General features: G+C 33.7%; 1 protein-coding gene and 1 long non-coding RNA gene across 2 annotated transcripts in view; one reads left to right on the top strand and one right to left on the bottom strand.

Annotated features, from left to right (window-relative positions):
- The window catches only part of m (zona pellucida domain-containing protein miniature), a 67,902-nt gene that overhangs the window by 7,897 nt on the left and 38,489 nt on the right, over positions 1–21,516 (bottom strand). The window contains exons 5-7 of the mRNA XM_089695140.1: positions 15,541–15,639; positions 7,291–7,467; positions 6,097–6,219 (exon numbers count right to left, since the gene is read on the bottom strand). Coding sequence (XP_089551266.1) covers positions 6,097–6,219; positions 7,291–7,467; positions 15,541–15,639 — 399 coding nt within the window. The remainder of the gene's footprint in view (positions 1–6,096; positions 6,220–7,290; positions 7,468–15,540; positions 15,640–21,516) is intronic.
- On the top strand, positions 17,485–20,660 carry LOC149488552 (uncharacterized). The gene is made up of 2 exons (XR_016315665.1): positions 17,485–19,277; positions 20,330–20,660. It is a non-coding gene; the product is annotated as an uncharacterized LOC149488552 (long non-coding RNA).

Genomic DNA, 21,516 nt, shown 5'->3' with positions numbered 1-21,516 from the left:
TGAAGTAAATGGCTTGTGCATGTTCAATAATTATTTAATATTGTTTTTTAATATCTATACTTACCTAAGTAGCTGATAAATCTTGATGATTTTTCATTTACAAAAAAAACGTAGGTATGTGCACACGTTTCAGAAGTGAAACTATTTTGGCAAGATTCAAGGATACCAAAATCGTCGCTTTAATCTATAATTTGACGATATTGCCATGAAGGGGCCTTGAAATTATACTCACAACGCGCCTAAAGAATTTTCACTTCAAAAATGACGGTAGATAATTCACCTTATTTTATATTCAATCATAGTTTTAGCAATATCAATTTATTTCCTCATTAATTGGAGTGATTTTCCTGGCGTATTCTCACGGCAAAAATCTACGAAATGTCAGGGTCTACATATTATAGCTTTTTCAGTACATATTAGTAAACTTTAAGAGTATAATAAAATCCTTATAAATATAAATCAGTGTCTAATGAGGTACTAAAATAAAAATTATTACTGTTATTATATCTTTAATCCGCTTAGAAAGTAATGAATATACCATTACCTCAGCTATTACCATAGTACATTATAATTAAGAGCCCCTGATCGTGGTACTTCCAGCATCATTAATTATATTTGCTAAGTCCACTGATTAATATATCTATGATAATTTATATTGAAATATACTATAAAATTTTGAACTGTAACCTCACTATAAATAATGATAAATCACGTAGTGAGATTTAACATTATTAGTACATTTATAGTTTCTTTTTATTGAAGCTTTAAAGTTTTTCTCTAGGTCATTTAATGTTCTCAACCTTCTGCGCAAATATTAATATTTGAATTCAAATTTAATCAATATACCAACATCAATTAATAAAGAAACTATAACTTAATAAAAGTAAGGAGCTCCTGGAAAATATATTGTGAAAAGTGTCGTCGTGTTCACTCTAAACATCACCACCTAACCCTATCCAATATATCCCAATACGACAAATCATAAACAGCACGCTAGCAACCCTATCGAACGCCGTTAAACAAACCCATACGTATTTGTCCAGTTAACTTTTTACTATTCTTTGTACCGTTAACGTGTGTTTGCACAGCATTATTACCAGTTAGAGACGCTTAACGATCGACCTGTCGCGCACTGCACATTGTCTGACTGTGGCTTAGGTTTGGCGATGTGAGTCTAGAATTCCTTCTAATACTAAATGATAAAGTACATATAAAATTTATTGCAATTGAAATTTTTCTTAATGGTTTGTGGGGCAGTTACACTGAGCCATTTATTATAGGCGAGTAAAGTGTCTGTGCCCTGTTTAATCGAGTGCATACATCTCAAGTAGTATTTAGGTCAGTTAACCATTATATTAGGAGTTTCTGATGTTATTTAACTAAATTATAAAAGTTATGAATACTACTGGGAAAAGTTTTATGAAATGGAAGGTTTGCGCACGGGCCTGTAAAATTAAATAGTAAAATAAGAAGCGTAATATGAAAAAGTGTCCTCTCATAGCTTTCTTTCTCCTCAGACATTTTCCTCAATATTTTTTCAAGAGTCACGCCAAGATATAATAATACTTGTATTTAAAATTCTCAAACAATGGTCTTATTTTGTAACGAGAAATCATAAATGTACTAAAATCCAAGTCCAATACACGCCGTTACTTTAATTAACAGTTAAATAAACAGAGGTAGAGCCATATCAATACGCAGTCGATAAATTCAACAGTTTCACACGACCTATGACACCAGTCGCCGCTGCGTAATTATTTATTTAGCAAAACCAAATTTGTATGTTTCGATATGCTATGTGTGAAATATAACTCAGATAATGTAGCCTTAGTTATTTATGACTAATTCTGAACGTGGCATTGCTCACACCTTTTGAGATAGAGCACAATGCCAAGTATTGAATTTTCTACCCTACATTGATATAAAACATACATAATACACATTAGCTTGATATGTATTATCGCTATTTAATAATTTCGTTAAATCAATCTTATTAATCATCAATCTTATCAATCTTATAAATCATAAAAGAGCAAGACTTTTTAGTGATCAATAGATAATTATTAATTATTAATAACCTACAGATATATGAATATCTATAAGCACATAACAGTTTTAATTTGTCATTTATTTAATACATAATAAGTTTAAAAAAAATGAAGAAGTTTAATGTGGATAATAATAAATAATTAATCATGTTATATTTGCAATTCAAATAACAACGTTTTAGAAACTTTTACCTAATTTACTCTGTCAAAACTATGGCAATATATTTTATCACCATAGCATAAATTTGTGCAATAATTTATAACGAATTAAAACAGCAAACTCGTAGGCTTAATGGGTATCTTGTGAAAATTCAACAATTAAGCTTTTGCGTTGATACCATCGCCATTTACCACCCACTCATATACAAGCCAGTCGTAAATACATCACAAACGAATATAATTCTTATTTAATCAAACTTATGGTCGAAAATTGGGGTTTTTACGATATTAATCAAGCATAAACGGTAAATTAAAAGACGATTTGATAAACCGTCTTCTTTTGTGCGTATTGTTCGAATAAAAACGGGCTTGAATTCAAGTTTTAAACAAATTAACAATCCTTTACAGACAATCTCGATTCCTAGAAAATTGACTGAGTGACAGCTTTTATATTAGAATCAGTATACTTGTTAGATATTAATGATATGTGAAATTGTGGATGAATGATATTTAGAATTGAGACATACATGCTGACTGGCGATGACTATCGTTTTAGTTGTGATAGATAGATTTTTACAGAACGTGTTACAGGTAGTATGGTATAGGGATGTAACGATACATGATTTTGCCGATACGATACCGATACCGATATTTGTAGTAATGTATCGGCGATACCGATACCGATACCGATATCGATGGCTTGGTAGAAAAATAAATAGTGAATTATGCATAAAAAGTTACCAACATTTAACAGAGACAACTGTTAATCGTATTCTTTTAAATAAAAATGCCAAATCAAAAAACAACAAAACCATTTATTTTAGTATTATTATTTTACGAAGTCAGTTAAACTTTAAGTAATACACATACAACCAGTACCTAATAAAAGTTTACTATAATTGGTAGTTTTTTCAGAAAACAAAGTGCGCACGCGCGGGCGGCCTCCCGCATCGTTCATTGGGCGCGGATTTTTGAATTATTTGATATCAAAAAAATTGGTTGTTTGTAAAGTAGGTTTACGATCGAGATGTTTACGTGATAACACAATGCAGTGGCAGCGCTCGAGGTGAAACGGGAGATCGGTCCGTCTCTCTCCCGTTATACCTGCGATCGCGCTCGTGAAGTTTTGGTGTGACACAAGTTTATGAACATGTCACCCGACTAAAACGATTTTAAAAATTAAAAAAATTCAAAATTATTTCTTTCTTTCCTTTACATAAACAAATTTGTGATTGAAACACTCCTAGTAAGCAAATAAAATGCTTGTGTCAGGAGGTTCCGCTCTTCCTTAACACTATTACAGAAACAGAAATAAAACAATATGAATGAATACAATGCAAAAACATAAAAGAAAAGAAAGAATTTAATAAAAAAATATCGGTATCGGTTGATTTATTATCGGCGATACCGATATATCGGCTTGCCGATATATCGGCTTGCCGATATATCGGTATCGGTATCGGTATCGTTACATCCCTAGTATGGTAAAATAAGTGCAAGAGTTGCTTAAGGTGCCTTTGAAATTTGGTTAATTTTAAATAAATAAAAATATATTGTGATAGATCGTATATACGTTAAAATAATTAATTGAACTCCCGATAAAAGAAATACTATTATACTCAGTGTTTATTATCGTATACTACTTTTGTATCTAATTTATCACAGACACATAATAGTGTTTCTATCTCGAGTCTCTACGCCCTAATTTCAATATTATTTGCAATCAATACACTCTTATTTATAATCCACAAAAATTACAAATTACTGAACCGAAAAACGCAAATTATATTAATTATCACAAAGTTCATACATTTGCTAACCCAAACTTGGCAACCCACGATTTAAAATTTAAAATGACCAACAAAAAAGCAGCATGGACATTCAAACTATTTGCGGTAAGTTGCATAAAGGGTCCGTCCGTCAATCAACGAGACGAAATTGTGAACGTAAATATTCAATCATACAAAATAATTAACGATATTATATTATAATGTTGGGTTGTAATGCTTGCGATGTATGTGGGCGAATAAATTAGATGTTATTTAAGAGGTTGTTGTCGATTTTTTGGTATAAGTGTTCCATATTTTGTTTTAAATTAACTTTTATTCCGGTATCAAACAACTTAGAGTATTTATGTTAATAACGAGAAGATTTTGCATACAAACTCTTCTTGTTATTATGAAGATGAAGATTTCTCTTCCGTTTTTATATTATGACAATCGTAGATAATTCCTACGTCCTAACATCTACCTGCATGCCAATTTTCGGCCCGATCCGTTAAGTGGTTTGGGCTGTGCGTTGATAGTTCACTATTTCAGTCAATCAGTCAGTTACCTTTGAGTTTTATATATTAAGATTTATATTTTTTTATAAAGTAAATCATTGCGTCCTGTCTATCGTGTTAATTATACTAATCCTGTATAGGTATATAAGACTCGCGTCTGTGATAAAGCATCAGCACTTTATCCATAAATTCACTACAACATTATTACTACCATGTTCTAGGAAGCATGCTCAATAATTCCCAACCATTCGAATGTGAAAATAATTCCAATTTAATTTGCAAATGGCTCTCACTTTCCAAGAGAATTCTGACCTTAACATCCCGATGTACCTCGAGGGGTTATCGTAAGAATGCATAATTTCTATTTTAACGGTTGTCCGTTTATTGCATATATTCGACACGCAGTTTCAATGTACAATAAATACATAGTAACTTATCAAGTACATTGGAATTATTCAATGGCAAAGGGAAATTAATGTTATATGTACATTGAAATTTATTATCAGTAAAAGATAGTCTGTACATTGTTTGTATTAGGTGATCGTTTTATTGCTAGGAATCCGTCTTAAAAATATTATGAACTTTGATATGGAGTGAAGCTCTAAAAACATTCTATCCATAAAATGAAGGTTTAAAAAAAGTGTTTTAATTGGCCGGAATATTGTAATACGCGTTTTTTTATGGCAGAAGAAGAAACGGAGCAGTTTTCTAATGTTGAGTGGTCTTCACCGCCCAATACCCAACGCCAATTTTCACGCCCAAAACTAATCAGTTTATCCTACTTAGGGCTGATTTTTCAATGCTTGGATAAAACTTATTCGTCGAATAAAGTATAAAACTACAATTTTAAAAACGTATTCTAATTGCCCGTATTTGACAGTTTACGTGACATTTTAATATTATCGTGTAATACTTTATTGGACGGATAAGTTTTATCCAACCATTGAAAAATCGGCCCTAAGTAATATTATAAATGCGAAATTTTGTGAGGATGGATCGATGGATATGTTTCTCTTTCACGCAAATACACCTGATTACAATTAAATTTTGTATGTAGGTAGCTGAAGACCCGGAATAAGACAAAGGCTATTTTTATCCCGAAAATCCAGGGTTTTTCTTTCAAAACGCGGGCGAAGCCGCGGGCGGTACTTTAGTATCAAATACTTATTATTCCCAATCTTATATATAAAAATGAATCGCAAAATGTGTTGGTAAGTGCATAACTCGAGAACGGCTGAACCGATTTCGATAATTCTTTTTTTATTATATTCCTTGAAGTACGAGAATGGTTCTTATGTAGAGAAAACGTAAATATTATTTACCACGGGTGAAGCCGGGGCGGACCGCTAGTATACCTACTATATTTTATCCATATACCTTTATTATATAAAAAAATTGGTTGTCGGTTTACTGACGATAGTTGAACGTGACAACGTCCGATTGTGCTTCTTTGTCGCTCGTTCTGAACTCTCGCTTGCACTTCAAGCCTTACTTGGAACGCCTCAGAGCGAGGTAACGCCGCATGAGTCATGTTTTTTCGTGCGTGCAGCTGGCTCTATCGAATTATAAGACGTTGTCACGTCAAAAGTAATCTCCAGCACGTACCTCGATAGTCGTTGATAGCGACGACGAGCGTGAGCGTGGAGCCGAGCGGCACGATGCCGGACACGGGCGGCGCCCACGGGCCCTTGCCCGCTTGGATCTCCATCCAGCAGTCCACGTTGTCGCCTACAAAGTATACATTTTTTTATAAATACGGATATATTTGTGTTTAAAAGTTCAAATATTCATATGTAAAGCCTTTCACTAGAGATCACGAAACATTAAGGCCGGTTCACCGACCATCAGTGCGTACGTCAGTCGCGCTTGTCATATGTATGGAAATTCATAAAACCGTTCATAGCCAGACCGACCATACGCACGCGTATTTCCATACATATGACAAGCGCGACTGACGTACGCACTGATGGTCGGTCAAGCTCTGCAACCGGCCTAAACATCCTGAAATACATGAGTACAGTGACTATATTTGTAATTAATTTTTATACGATATACACAAATAGAACTAAAATGTTTGTACCGTACGTGTACTAAAATATTACACTTACATGAACATCACAAACAAATAAAATAAATACATACCTACAGTTTGAACTATTTAATGTCAATCGAAATATTATGTCTATTGAGGGTAGTCGAAAATATTTCACTAGTTTCACGTACGACTAAATTGCTACTAATCATTTTTTATCATAGTTATATTCGTGTGACATTTTTGCGTATCGATTAAGAAAGTGTCTGTTTAAGTGCTTTTTGAGTAAACTTTAGCTATAAAATTTGTATAGTACTTACATATTGTTTTATACTATTATATACTTTTCCGAAATGTGGTTTAATATTCAACTAAGTTTAGAGGTACGTATAGAAATTTCTTTTATTATAATCATTATTAGAGCCATAATAAAGCCATATACACTTACACGTTAAAATAGTCCTTATCCTAAATACCTTATTTCCAGACATTTTACCCCATAAATAATTGAACTGACTGGCAAATTCGTATTATGATCGCAATAACCATGGCTGGCATCGCTTGCCCCAGCACTGTTTTATAGAGATAAACTTTATAAACAAATACTACAATAATTTGGAAGCCGTCTTTCGTTATCGTTGAACCATTCGCATCGCAATTGCTTCGCTTCGTCCCTTACTTCGAGTAAATCTTTGTCGTATTGCACCACCACTGTGTTCCTATAGAATTATCTATAAACTATATATAACAACACTACAATACATTACCTCTAAAGTCTAATTGCACGACATCCAAGTCAGCGATCACCATGGGCGGTTTCGAAGCTGTCTTCTCGTAATCGTTGAACCATTCGCATCGCAATCGCTTCGCTTCGTCCCACACTTCAAGCAGATCTTTGTCGTATTGCACCACAACTGTGTTCTCGTAGAACTGCCCGTGTAGGTCTGGAATATGGGGTTTATTTATTAAGAATTTATTCGGATTGACGTTTATTTACATTGATACATTGTGTATTACGATTCAGACAAAATATATTATCTAGAAAATGTGACAAACAATAAATTACAGGTTGAACTACATCCTGCAATAATTTTCGCACAATAAATGTCAATTTACTTTAGACCAGACTCTCAGTGGAGGTTCGTTTGCAAAATTAGCGGACCTTAATCTGACTTCTGATATATATTGTATAGATCCCAGACATCCTATAGACAGATGTTGCCAACCAGTTTTGTGGTCCCCCTCTCCCCACCCCGGTAATTAAATATGGTATACAAAGAAAAAAATAAAAATTTCCAAAACATGCCGTGTGGGGTATCAAATGAAAGAGCTTATTGAGTAGATCACGAATATATAGCATACTATAACATTTCTTACACTTTCTCTAAGATTTTTTAGAAAATTTACGAAAATGCTCCATTTTTGAGTTAACTTTAAACCACTATAGATTGAAAACTCATGAATATATTTTTGAAAATTATTATTTTAAATAATTAACAATAGTCCATTGTTTACGATTAAGAAATGTTATCCTATTTCATCTATAGAAAAATCTGAAATACTGAGAGGTCTTTATATTTCATTTCACATTTATATTGTAATTAATTAACATTTTATTTTAACTATCGATAATTATTAACGATTAAACCGTACAAATTATGCATACGTTATAAAATTTCATTAGAACTTGCTGAAATGGTTCCTCGTAATCATATTATTAATGTGGGAAAGTCGTAAAATGTTCCATTAAGTTCGATTTAAAAGCTGTATTCGTGTAGCGATTATAATATCTAAAAGTATTGCTTGTAATTATACTTAACTAGATATAGTTTACTACGTCTAATACTAAAAATGCGTTCAATTATGTAGATTGTAGATTAAAATAATTTAATTCGTACAATACATAATATCCCTAGAAATTGTTGATGTGTGTATGTTGCGAAAATCTAAAATTCATTTTGTTCAAGTGTTCATTAACATTTAATAAATAATTGAAATATTTATAAATTATGTGAACGGTTAAATTACATACGTCTCTCGTATACACAGCAAATAATTGAACATTAACTAAATGTATAATCTTGTTAGTGAACACTCATATTATATAAGATCACATCTTTATTGCCGTCATATCTGTAAAGCCCTCGTTAAATACATGTTTTAATTGTAAGTACTATCACTATTCATATGGTAACAACTAGGGAAACATGCAGAAGGCGCATATTATGTTATTTAAAGCTAATAAAGTATAAGCTCTCTGTCCGAGCCGTGCCGGTGTTATTCTCGTAGTATGTGGGAGTCGAGATGCTTATTTTCTTAGAAACCGAAATGGAACCTGAATAAGCTTAAATTGCAGGGAAAACTGACTTTTTTTCTAATAGTAATAGTAGCCGTAACATACTCGTAGCTAAGCATTTTTAATTCATTGAGCTTATAACAATGTTCATGATGAAACTCAATTCATTTAATCATAACAAGTAATATGAATTCTTCACGATCCAGAAAGACACAAACTTACTCTATTATTAGACTACTAGCCTTGTCGATAATTAACCGTTTACAGAGGTTAGACACAGAATTTTGATATCTAGGTACTCTCAAGCGCGATTTACCGTAACCCATCTCAAACTTGTTTAAAATTACAATGAATTTCGTCATGAGAAACTGGCAGTGAGCATTAATTTCTATTTATGTGCACAATATTTCACATAAAAAGTGTTAATTTTTAAATCCTTATTATTGCTAGGGCTATACGAAGTTGAACTTGGGCAAAAAGTTGAAACCCTCTGAAGAACGCGGATCGACCGGCCGCGAGCGATTCTGACACTTACGCACATTTAGCACTATGTATTAGGATATCATTCTTGTATGACATATTGCTGTAGATATATTTCAACTCTATTTAGTGCGACGTAGAATGTACTTTGCATTGCTGTTGCGAGTTGTTGATGTGCAAAGTTCCAGCGATGACGCGGGGCGCCCGTAGGGAGAGGATATTCAAAAGTAAGGATGTCAACTGTATACTTTGTAGAACAGGAAAATGTAAGCAAATTATAATTTGACTTGATATTGCTTGGAATTTTTCATGTTTTTTCTTATTGCATGTGTTTGTTTAAAATAATAACGACATGTACACTACAATGATAGAAAATTATTAACTTATCGGCGGGCGAATTATCTGAATTTATTTTTAGGTATTAGTCCGATTCCGTTGTAGTATAGTCCTGAATCGATGAACTCTACGCCAAACTTATCAGCGGCAGCCCTACAAAGGAGGCAGTTTCAGGGTTGGCGTCTGCTTGTCGCGTTACGGGAAAATGCGCCTTGTGCGTGCTATGTGGTATGGCGAGTGGGGATTCCGAGAAACAATGCGTGAACAGCATTCGAAGAAGGACCGCTCCGTTACACTCGCCATAGTGGACGCGACTAGGAATCGGAGCGAGAAAAACACTTTGTTGAAATGAGACCGACGAGCCGTAGATGCTGACTGGTTGCGATTTATTGCGAAATTGTTACGAATCAACGATAATTACCCAAGTTGAGTGAATAGTGAGGACGGATTTTAATTTATTGTTATAAGCCATAATTGTACAAGGGTGGACATCCGCCACTTAATGCTGCGTATTAGCAATTGATGGAATAGGCAGCTGGTATGGGCGCCGTTATACTTTTTTTCTATATAATTACCACTATTCATTAAAGATAATCTATAGTAATTTGTAAATGTTGTTGTGTGAAAATAAATCTTGAACCTGCTTAGAATTTTGAAATACTGTATAGTTTCATTTACGTAATTTTTGCATTTACTCTCATAATGATAATAATTAATTAATATTATATTATTCACAGTCATAAAAACCTATGTATTTTGAATACCTTCGCTCTGTGTCGAAGTCAGTCTCAGTTCTCAGTACTTAGCAAATTTGATGACGGTTGACCAAAGAAATGTTAATCAAAGGTGAACTCGAAAAACGTTACACAGCATGTTTTTCTTAACGCGTTCTTTGTCCTATTACGCGTAAATGATGTTATAGGATTTCCTTGACATTTATGCAATTATGGTGTAATTTTAATGTATCAACGGGAGAAAGTACGATTTTCTTTATAGAACCGTTGAAAAGGTTAACGTTTATGAGAATATATTACGCTGTTACCGTGATTTCTTATAATAAGTTATTGCTCAATCAAATGTCTTTAAATGTTTTTGCAGATTTTATCGGAAATGCCTTCACCGCAACTCACGGGCGTGCTTGTTATGTTAGGATGTTAATATTTTTGATGCTATCAGATAATATTTTGGCAATCGATACGTTGACAAGCGGAACACTTGATGACGGTCAATTTTTATTTATATAAAAAAAATAAAAAAATAAAAAAGTACTTAATTGTTTATTTGTTGAAATTATTAGTACTTAATTGATATTTTTATTAATTAGGAGACTTTAAACGTTATTCAAAATTCAGATATTGATTCGATACATCAAATGTGATGTATTAAATTATGGTGGAAAAATTAAATGATTTATTATTTATTATTTATACATATTGTGTGTTTTTGTGTTATATTTTCCAAATGAAGCCGGTGGCGAAATTGGATATAATATCTAGTTTTGCCAACAATACATATTTTTAATGGGTCTAAAAATGGGTACCTATTGAACTTTTATGTAAAACTTAATCATTCAATAAACTGCATAACATAGCCCACAATCCTATAAGACCTCTAATGTTGTATAAAAAAAACATGCGTGTTCTAAAATAGGCTTCAAAACGGAAACGTCGCCTCGGAATGTAGCTTCACTAACGTTTTCCATTCATTTGTCAAATAAATTATCGTCTAAGTGGTTACAATAGGTTTCGTGCACACTGAATGTGTAAGTGATTTATAGTTGTGTGGGAGATGGCATTTTAAGCCCTTTTAAGATGCTTAAGTGAATATATATCATTAATTGACATACAATTTTGATATATTATGAATAGCTATTTTGTTTTAATTTTAAAAGATTAACAAGAGATTCTGACGAAGTGACTCGATATTTTCTTTCGTAATATTGTTTACCGCCAATGATTAATGTTTACGAATTTATAAATAACAATTAGATCACAATTTATAAATATTGGGAAAGTTAAAAATAACTGAATCAATAATGAAATTGAAGATTAAAGAATAAGAAGCAAATTTTACCCTACATCAGTTTTCATTTTGATTGATAAACCCTTTTTTAAATATTTTTACTAAAATAATTGTTTATAAGGACACGTATTGTGAACGCTGCCTTATAGTTTTTATTTTACATACAACTTTACGTATTTTGCAACTTACTGATCAGTTAGCCAATTAGTATACGCTAGTTAGCTCGCTAATAAATTAAAGGGGATAAAGGAAAGGTTCTGCAAATAGCTTCTCGTATCTATTACATATAAAATATCTTTTACATAAACTTTAAATAGTGTTTAAAGTACTACTATTTTTCATCTGTTATTATATTAGTACTGGGCCTTTAAAACTGGACTTGATCTATTGTAAAATAAAAATTCTTCCTGTGAAATTTTGAGCCACCTTTTTAAGACTGTATTGTGAATTAAAACTAACCAAAGTATGACGCAAATTATTAAAATATCCCATTTATCTCTTATAGAAGACAAAAGCTATACTCGTATTTTATATATAAGCATGTTTATTCAACATACCTATACAGAGAAAATAGTATACAGTATAAGATGTGCGTAAAAATGTCTCGGTCTGGCAGGACACAGAAGGCTGATCACCTACTTGTCCCAAAAGAAAATCGATCAGTGAAACAGATGTATGAATAATGCATCTGCCCCTTACCCCACTACGGGGACACGGGACTTCACTATATACTATAAGATGTGCGTAATATTCAAAATATAACGCCCTTCACATTCACAATACTATCCAATCCAATACAAAACAAATCGATAGCACACCCAAGAATGTAACTGTACCCTTAGCGACGGAATAATCGTGTCCCACAGAAGATCCCATTGATAGATGACCTGCGACCCTAGCCATACATAATAGCCTGGCTAATAGCCTATCATTAATCTAGACCAGTCTATGCCGTTCAACCGTAAATATATTTTAGCTTGCTGTTTAATTTTATGCGAATATTATACTTATAGAAAGACTTCAAGGGATTTTAAACGCGATTTATTCATTATATTATTATCCCGCGTTACGCACACTCGGGGAGTCTATTTATAAATAATATTTTAGCTATCTGCAATGTATGTGAAAGTAAATCCTTGTATGGTGAGGAAATTGTAAATAAAATGGATCTCTGATCGAATCACTTCGTTGTCTATCTGTCTGTCACAGACCTTTTTCGTAGAGCTTGAGATATCAAATCGAAATTGCGGTTATAACTTATATATTATTTATTAAAGCGTTTGAAATAGAACTATATTTCCATGGCTTATTATTTACTGAGGTAATGTTAAATTAACTTCTATTTCGTACTAAAATGCGTCGTATTAAAATACCCAAGTGGTATCCAATAAAAATTCGCAGACGTAAAAAGTAAGAATATTGCAATTATTTCGTTCTGTATATCGCACAAGATAAAAGGCATTTCAACAAAACGACTTAATGTTAGAGTAAAAACAATGTCAATGCGAAATTGTAAGGTTCGTAAATTGACAGCTCTTAAACATTCCTTGTAGAATAAAATTGGTGTAATGGTGTTTTACATCTTGGCTTTTTATACCTTCGTGGATTTTGTCGACACACTTTACATACTTTGCGTACAATGTTTGTTTTAAAACCACTTATTTTTGCCTTTTTTACAGTTAAAAATGCCAAAGTTCAAAAGAATGATAGTCAATTATATAAACGCTTAAATAGATTGAAACTTTTAAAGAGATCTTTACATTTCAATCTAACAAGTTTTTATAAGGTCCTTTTTTAATGTTGTCAACAATATAGAGGAAAAAATAACAACGAAATTGAATTCGAGCCATGTCACGATCACTTTAAATTGAACGAATTGTTAACTGTGCCGCAAATTGAATGTTAGTGTGGTAGGTACAAGATAAATTATTTCCTAATGGCACGTTGGATCTCAAAATGTTTGTTTTTGTATCCTATTTCATATAAAAAAGAGAAATAATCTTTAAAGAATCAGGTTGCAATGCAGCTCATTAATTACTTTAGAATGATAAATTTACAATTCGATGATCAGTTCACATTTTTATAGATTGAACAAGATTAGTTTTTTGTTACTATATACGTCATGCTGTATCGATATAATTAATCTTAAATCTTAAATAATATAATAAGCATTAAGTTGTGAAAAGTTAGAATATTTTTATTTAATAGATCTTTCCACACATTATTAGTATTTTAGGAGTAAATTTAATTATTAACTTATTAAGTATTTTAATTTACATTGCTTTTCAACGTCATGCAAATAAAAAAATATTTATCAAGCTAAACGAAAATCTAATCATAATGTACACTACAGACCATATGATTACCAGCGTTTATAGATTTCACGGTACATCATGGATTGAATCTCTAACAAACACACAACTCTCTCGTAATATTATAATATGACATTATAAATTGTGATATTATACTAGTTTCGCATGATCAGCGAGCATATTTCGTTCAAACGTAAATAACTTTAAACTTATATAGGGTAATGTTTAATAACGACATTATATTAGAAATTCGATAACGACAATTTATTGAATGAATAAGTATATACATTTAGTATTTACATAATTATTAATAAAACTTGAAAAACATTAGTACGTAGCTAACCATCAACGTATATATCTTAAGAGTCCGTATCGATTTTAGAGTGATTTTTACTTGTTTCTGTAATTCTTTAGAAGCTCGTTTAACAAAACTAAATTAGTAACAATGTGTGATGATATCTTAAATTAAAGATTCATTCAATATCTAAAATACGTTCGAGACAATTTATTGATATTCATTGTCCAGTTTGTTTAATAGCCAATAACCTAAGGCGTGTTTCAATTTTTTCCATGCGGGACGTTCGTGTCTTTGTATTTTACACGGAATTTAATAGAAGAATTTTTCTTATAAAATATACTACAGTAAAGACACTGAGACATCCTAAAATATGTTCGAGGCAATTTATGTACTTTTATTGAAAAATTCAAAGAACATCTAAGTTAAAATAGCCTTACTTTGATGAAATTTTATGCGTATATGGCGTCGAATTTCTAGTTCTTACAACAGAGTTAAAAAAAATAAAAAATACACACTAAATGATAGGTTAATGCTTAAAAATTTGCAATAAAAAAAATACATATTATATGTTTTATGAAAGAAATGGAATAATTTAAAGTTCTCTAGAATTTTCGATTATATACGGGAGCGCAAACGTTGTTACGGCAGATCTATATAATCGAATATTCTAGAGAATTTTAAATTATACCATTAGTTTCATATAACATAGTAGTTAGTTTTTTTAAACGAGCTCCTAAAAAATTAAAGAAACAAGTCAAAATCACTCTTAAAATCGATACGGCCTCTTAAACGACAACTCTTAAACTGAAACTACACCCCGGACACTCCATACAAAATTATCGTTGTGACAGTCACACTGTAGAGACTGCAAATGTGTGTGTTAACGCTTTATGGTTGGCACATTTGTGACTAGCGTAAAAAAAATCGTGTTTTTCTGATGAAATACATTCGTAAACAGCACAATATCTAACCATTTTCTACGAAAAACGATAATCACAAATCCAAAATAATAAAATTACTTTAAGTCAATTTGATTAATGTTGTCAATCTTCGTTGCGTATCGTCCTTGCAAAGAAATGCGGACCATTTTTAGCCTGATCGTGCGGGGTGAGGTGTTTAATTTTGGCGGGAGGCGGAGAGTGTCCGTTCTGTAGCGATTAGCTACTATTACGTATTCTGTGCTGAAACTTACCTCCAACGTTTACTCAGCACAATTTCTACAATACACATTGTAACCTACACAATCCTTCATCAAAAGCCCATAAAAACTCACCAGGTTTAGTGCCGCACTTGGCGTACGCGATCCGAAACGAGAAGTACGTCTGTCCCGTGGACGGCGGCACGTACACGCACCGCGGGTCGCCGTGCTGACCTGCAACAATGCATTTATTTGTACAGTACTGTTATACATATAATACCACAGATAACATAATAATATATTAATTACACTAGGTAAATCATTTACATTAACTTAGAAAGATAATATTAAAATCATATCCCAATTATAAGTGAACTCTACATTTCCGATTGTTATTATTGTTACTAATTCTTAAAGTCAATTGTAATTTACAGCTTTATGGGGTACTTATTTTAAATGACATTGATATACGGACCATTAAGAAGAGAGCGTATAGGAATACTTATGTTCTCTTCTTACGCCAGTGTTAGATGGGAATCTAAAATGCTAGCCTCACACTTGCAATAGCTACGCTGGTCACTTTGGTAAATAAACCGTCTTTCATTGCCTCCTTTTCCATAAAAAATTGTTCAGCTAGGTTGTGTCAGTTGCCATAAAAATTAGTGATAATTGCTTCTTATCACATAACACACACATCATATATTACAAGTATCTGACGGCGCCACCGTCGAAGCTTTAAAAAATAACGAACGGCGAACCATAAAAAGCAGCGCGCGCGCACGACTCGGGTCATTCGTTCGCCGACCGTGGCCGAGTGCACATCTATTACGAGCTTACTATAACTTATTTGTGATATTTATTTTATTAGTGGTCATAATTGTAATACCAAGTGATTGTATTAGAAATGACTGTATTGTAAAACTGACATGATTTAAAAGAGCAACTATGGAGTTTCTTGCCGGTTCTTCTCTGTAGATACTGCATTCCGAATCGGTGGTAAATAAAGAAATGTTTGAGTTAGAGGTGTTTCTTTGCTCGATTACCCAACGCAACGCCCACAGCTTGAAAATAGATCCACATTCTACACCTTTCGCCGACATCAGAATTGGGATCAAATCGAGCAAATGAGAAAGCACGTGGCGATAACCTGGATATAATTTGCGTGCGCTGATTAAAAGACAAAATGCCGCAACCACGTGGCACTTCGATCCAGTTTCAACGGGAAGAGGCATCCTACAGATCTACGAGCATACGTGTCACTGAGCAGCCGGTGACAAAGGGAGAGCTCGTTATGTGCGGGCAGGGTGGCAACTTCGCCTCGCGCTGCGCGGATGCCACTGCCGCTCGCACCACCGCGTCGGACCCCGTATCATCAAGAGCAGCGCTTCATCATGACTTCACAAGTCTGGCATCGCAGCGTTATCGCAGTAGCAGTGGCGCGGGCGGTGCGCCTACAAGCCGTGTGGTTCATGGCAGAGGAGGGTTATGGTGTAACGAAACGACGCGTTGGCAGCTGCCACTCGGCACATGTATGAGGCTAAGTGCTGGTGAATCTGGTCAGTCGTACTATTTTTATTACTATGTTTCTGATGTTCTCTTGTAAGAAATCGGTCAGTAGATAACATTTCACTTTGAGTGTGCAATTAGATAAAGAAAGTAAGGTTTTTAAAATGTAGTAACTTATTTGAAAGAAAAAGAAATTTATTGCCAAAAACATTAATTACAAAATTTATCTTAAAATTAATTGAGGAAAATCGTCACAGCCTCAGCTAAATGCTGCATAAAAACAATAATAAGATTCAGCTAATATAGTAATATTAGCTGAAGTTATGAGCTTACGAAGTTAGGTAAAAAATTACATCGCGCGATGATAAAAACGAGGAATGGCTGCCGTTAATGCGTGCGCGCTCTCTGTCGACCGGCAAACGACTAGCGAGGTGCGGGCAGGGTGGAATTCAGTGTGCGGAGACCGAAACCTACCTACGACTGATGGTTTTCGAGAAATGTAGGTAGTCCATATTACGGAACCAGTCCATAATTGGCGCACTTACTCTACATTTAGCCCATCTTAGTTACGCAGTGATAAATTATTATCAGTACCTAGGTCGTGTCACTTGTATTTCACTTATTCAGGGACACGTTTACTTGAGTAGGTAATTCACGTTATTAAAAAAAAAAACACTTCGCGGCGTAAGCACTGTCTTCAAGATGAATTAAGTAACGACTTGCTTTAATGTTGGTTAGTTTGTGAGCTAACACTAAAGAAAGAAAGCGCAATAATTTGTACACTGCATCCAGATACTTCAATCGAACGTAAACAATAAACATTCACTTGTCCGTGTATCGGAACAAAAAACAGTATGCGAATTACTTTTAAATTAGTTTCTTAACTACCCGCGTTAGTTTCTTGACTACCCGCATTCATTTCTTGAACTACCTGCGTTAGTTTTTATTTAGACTATACCCTTGACAAATAGCAATTAATTGCTACACAAAGACAGCCTTATTGCCATTCGATTAAAAACGAAAAGCAATGCGTTAACTAGTGCTTAGAGGTTTAATAAACTTTTCGTAGGTTTTATTTAGGGTGATATTTGAGGTCATTTCTTTATAAAAAAAAAATAAATAAAAAAAAAAAATATTAAGTCGTGAACAATTCACAGTATACAGTTTTTACAATATGCAGTTTTATGAAATGTGGCAGACTTAGTTTGATCGAATGAAAGATAAATCGAGGCATTTCGTTTTGAATTTTTTAGAAAATTTATTAAGGCCCTATTTAGGCAGTTCATAATACAATGTCACAGATAATTATCGTGTGTTCAAATAAACATCTGGCGTAAGATAAACGTTATGATTGGAGTACGGGTCTAGATTCGGTTTTAGTATGTAATTTGATTGCTTTAAAAAAAGAAAAAAAAAAACTCTTAACTATCCCATCAACGTATGGATCCGTTAAATATTACGATAGTTAAAAAAAAAATAACTGAAAATAATCTCAAGGTTAATCGCGCATTTACAGTTTACATACTGTCGTCAGAATATAATGTCTGTTTAATTGAATAGAGAAAAGAAAAAAAATCCATCCAGGTTTTCTGAAGGTTATTTTGTAGCTTCAAAATATAAGAACGCAAATCCTAAACGTGGAGTATTCGATAGTATAATCGATTTACATTGTGTGCATTTAATGTAATTCCTTGATAATAGTTTTTGTGACTAGCTGCAGTTTGACATCAACTGAATACATCAATTAGGTAGTTGTACAGTAGTTGTTGAGCAGTACATTCTTATTTACGTTGAAGCTAAAATTTAGCTCTCAGCCCTTTTACCGTTCGATATGAGATTCACGGATGAGTTTAAGCCTACACTTATCAATTGTTTTAAGTTGAGTTTTCAAAAGTTAACATACCGTTAAGGAATTTTAACCACATTTGAGAACAAGCTTTTGCCACTTTTTGAGTTAGTCGAAATTTTGTGTTTTTTTTTGCGGTTAAGTTACGAATTATTCGTTTTAAACTTTTTAGATATTGTAATTTTTGCGCTATAGTCAATGATCATAATTAACGACAGGTAATGTCAGATTGATTTTAATTAGCTAAATTACAGAGAGCGTTTTACGACACAGCGTTTAGAAGCGAGGCAGTTAACAGTACGGCGCAGCGGTTGCGTAGCATATGGAGCAACGTAGCATCATCAGCGGCCAATGGTACGGCTCGATGACGCGATGCCAGGATGACGCAGCACAAACGTTGAGGATACGGTCGCGTACCGTTTTACTGATTTGCTGCGGCAACACTCTGTTTTCAGTTTTCATAGTTGACCAGTAGCATACTGACATCTGTTTACTCGTACGCTGTACGAAGTAAATGTGTGTTGTGCCCACACATGACACAACACACATTTACGTAATATTCCAATATTACTACGGTAATGTCGTTTATTAGAAGAAAGTGATATGCTATCTGGCATGAGGCCCAGGATAAAACATGTGTGTTCTGACCGGTCAGTAGGATCGGGGCAGTGTAGGCAGGATGGATGTTATTTTGACAAAAAAAACAAAAAAATGAAAGTGAATTATCGTAGTAATGTAGTGTGAGATATTATGGCGTACGAGGACGCAAGTATGACTGTATCGGAGATAACTTGTGTAAAGTAAAAGTTTGTAACGTGGATTATTGTAACGGTAATGATTTAATTGCAGGAATTGTGCGTGCTATCTGGGTTGCAGTCCACGGTAGTTGAGCCTTCATTTGTGGTGAGCGAGCGTCGTGTCTATGTTATGTGGATGTTGTTGGTGTTCTGTAAGGTCAGTATGGCCGAGCGGTATAGTTGTCTAATCCCGGGATGAAATACCGTAGTGCTGTAAAACAAGAAGGGACGTACGAGGACGTACGATTGTCAGTATGGCCGAGGAGTGGAGAGAGTGGAGAGAGTCGTGAGTTTGGATTTAATATTGTTGTGTAAAAAAAAAAAGAAAAGAAGGAAAAAAAAATAATCCTTAAAAAAAAATTATGCCAAAAAAAATTTATGCAAAAAAATTATGCAAAAAGAATGATGCAAAAAGAATGATGCAAAAAGAATGATGCAAAAAAAATGATGCAAAAAGAATGATGCAAAAAAAGGAGAGCAAAAAGAATGGTGCAAAAAAAAGAGAGAGCGAGTTATTGAAGGGAGTCCGGTCCAATAACTCGGCTATAGGGATTGCAGATCCGGTCTAGCACGCTATAGGGAAATCTGGTCTAGCGCAGTAAGCTAAAGAGATTTCCGGACTGGCACGCTAGAGGGAAATCTGGAGAGATTTCCGGACTGGCACGCTAGAGGGAAAACTGGAGAGATTTCCGGACTAGCACGGTTGCTGTAGGGCTTGCCGGACCAGCACATTGTTTTAATTGTCTTGTTCCCAGGTGCTCAGAAGTCGCTCGAGGACGAGCGTATGTCAGAATGGCCGTGACGGCGCCACCGTCGAAGCTTTAAAAAATAACGAACGGCGAACCATAAAAAGCAGCGCGCGCGCACGACTCGGGTCATTCGTTCGCCGACCGTGGCCGAGTGCACATCTATTACGAGCTTACTATAACTTATTTGTGATATTTATTTTATTAGTGGTCATAATTGTAATACCAAGTGATTGTATTAGAAATGACTGTATTGTAAAACTGACATGATTTAAAAGAGCAACTATGGAGTTTCTTGCCGGTTCTTCTCTGTAGATACTGCATTCCGAATCGGTGGTAAATAAAGAAATGTTTGAGTTAGAGGTGTTTCTTTGCTCGATTACCCAACGCAACGCCCACAGCTTGAAAATAGATCCACATTCTACACCTTTCGCCGACATATCTATAAATATTTTGTATGAAAATTTACATCAAAATTGAAAAATATGAACTGTAAAGTTTGAACAGAATCCGTGCACTAGTTTTAAAGTGAATTAGTAACAGACACCTATGTGTTCATTTATCCATCAAACATCCTTGCATTACAAATGCGAAAGTTTTACCTAACTGAGTTATTACATAAAATTGAAATTATTTTATGAAGTGTTGAGTTGTGCCCACGGCAAGATACCTTGGGTGGGCTGGTCTTAGTTAATATAGCGTGAAAATGCTTACAGCTATATCCAGAGAGCACTTAATATTTATACGGGCAGTAAACATATTTATAGTTTATACTTTATAGTAATTACGTTTGCCTTTTAATTCATTAATTTGTGATCATGTTCGATTGCGAAAGTGGTTTTGCAAAGCATCTTTCTACTGTAGAAGTAGATACAGATGATTGTAAAAAATATAAAACATTACTTAATGAAGATAAATCATTTCTGTTCATTCATGTTTTAAATTAAGAGAAATAATACTATTAGTATACACAGTAATAAAGTAGTAGTCATTATTTAAATATAACTATGACTGAAATTGATATTTATTGTTTTATGGCATTCAAATGCTTTATAAATATAAATTTATAAAGAATAGAAAAAATTCGATCACGAGGCGGGACAAAATTCGCGGTGTGTCCCTTAGACACATAAAACTGAAAGAATATAACTATGACTGTTTTAGGAATCGTAATATGTATTTTGCTGTAACCCCATTTGTATACTCTAATAGAGAC

This window comes from Colias philodice, chromosome 5, assembly GCF_061535455.1.
Source record: "Colias philodice isolate Cphi_HAF_F1 chromosome 5, ilColPhil1 Martin Lab GWU primary, whole genome shotgun sequence".
Classification (NCBI taxonomy): Eukaryota; Metazoa; Arthropoda; class Insecta; order Lepidoptera; family Pieridae; genus Colias; species Colias philodice.
This window is presented reverse-complemented; position numbering and strand designations above follow the sequence as displayed.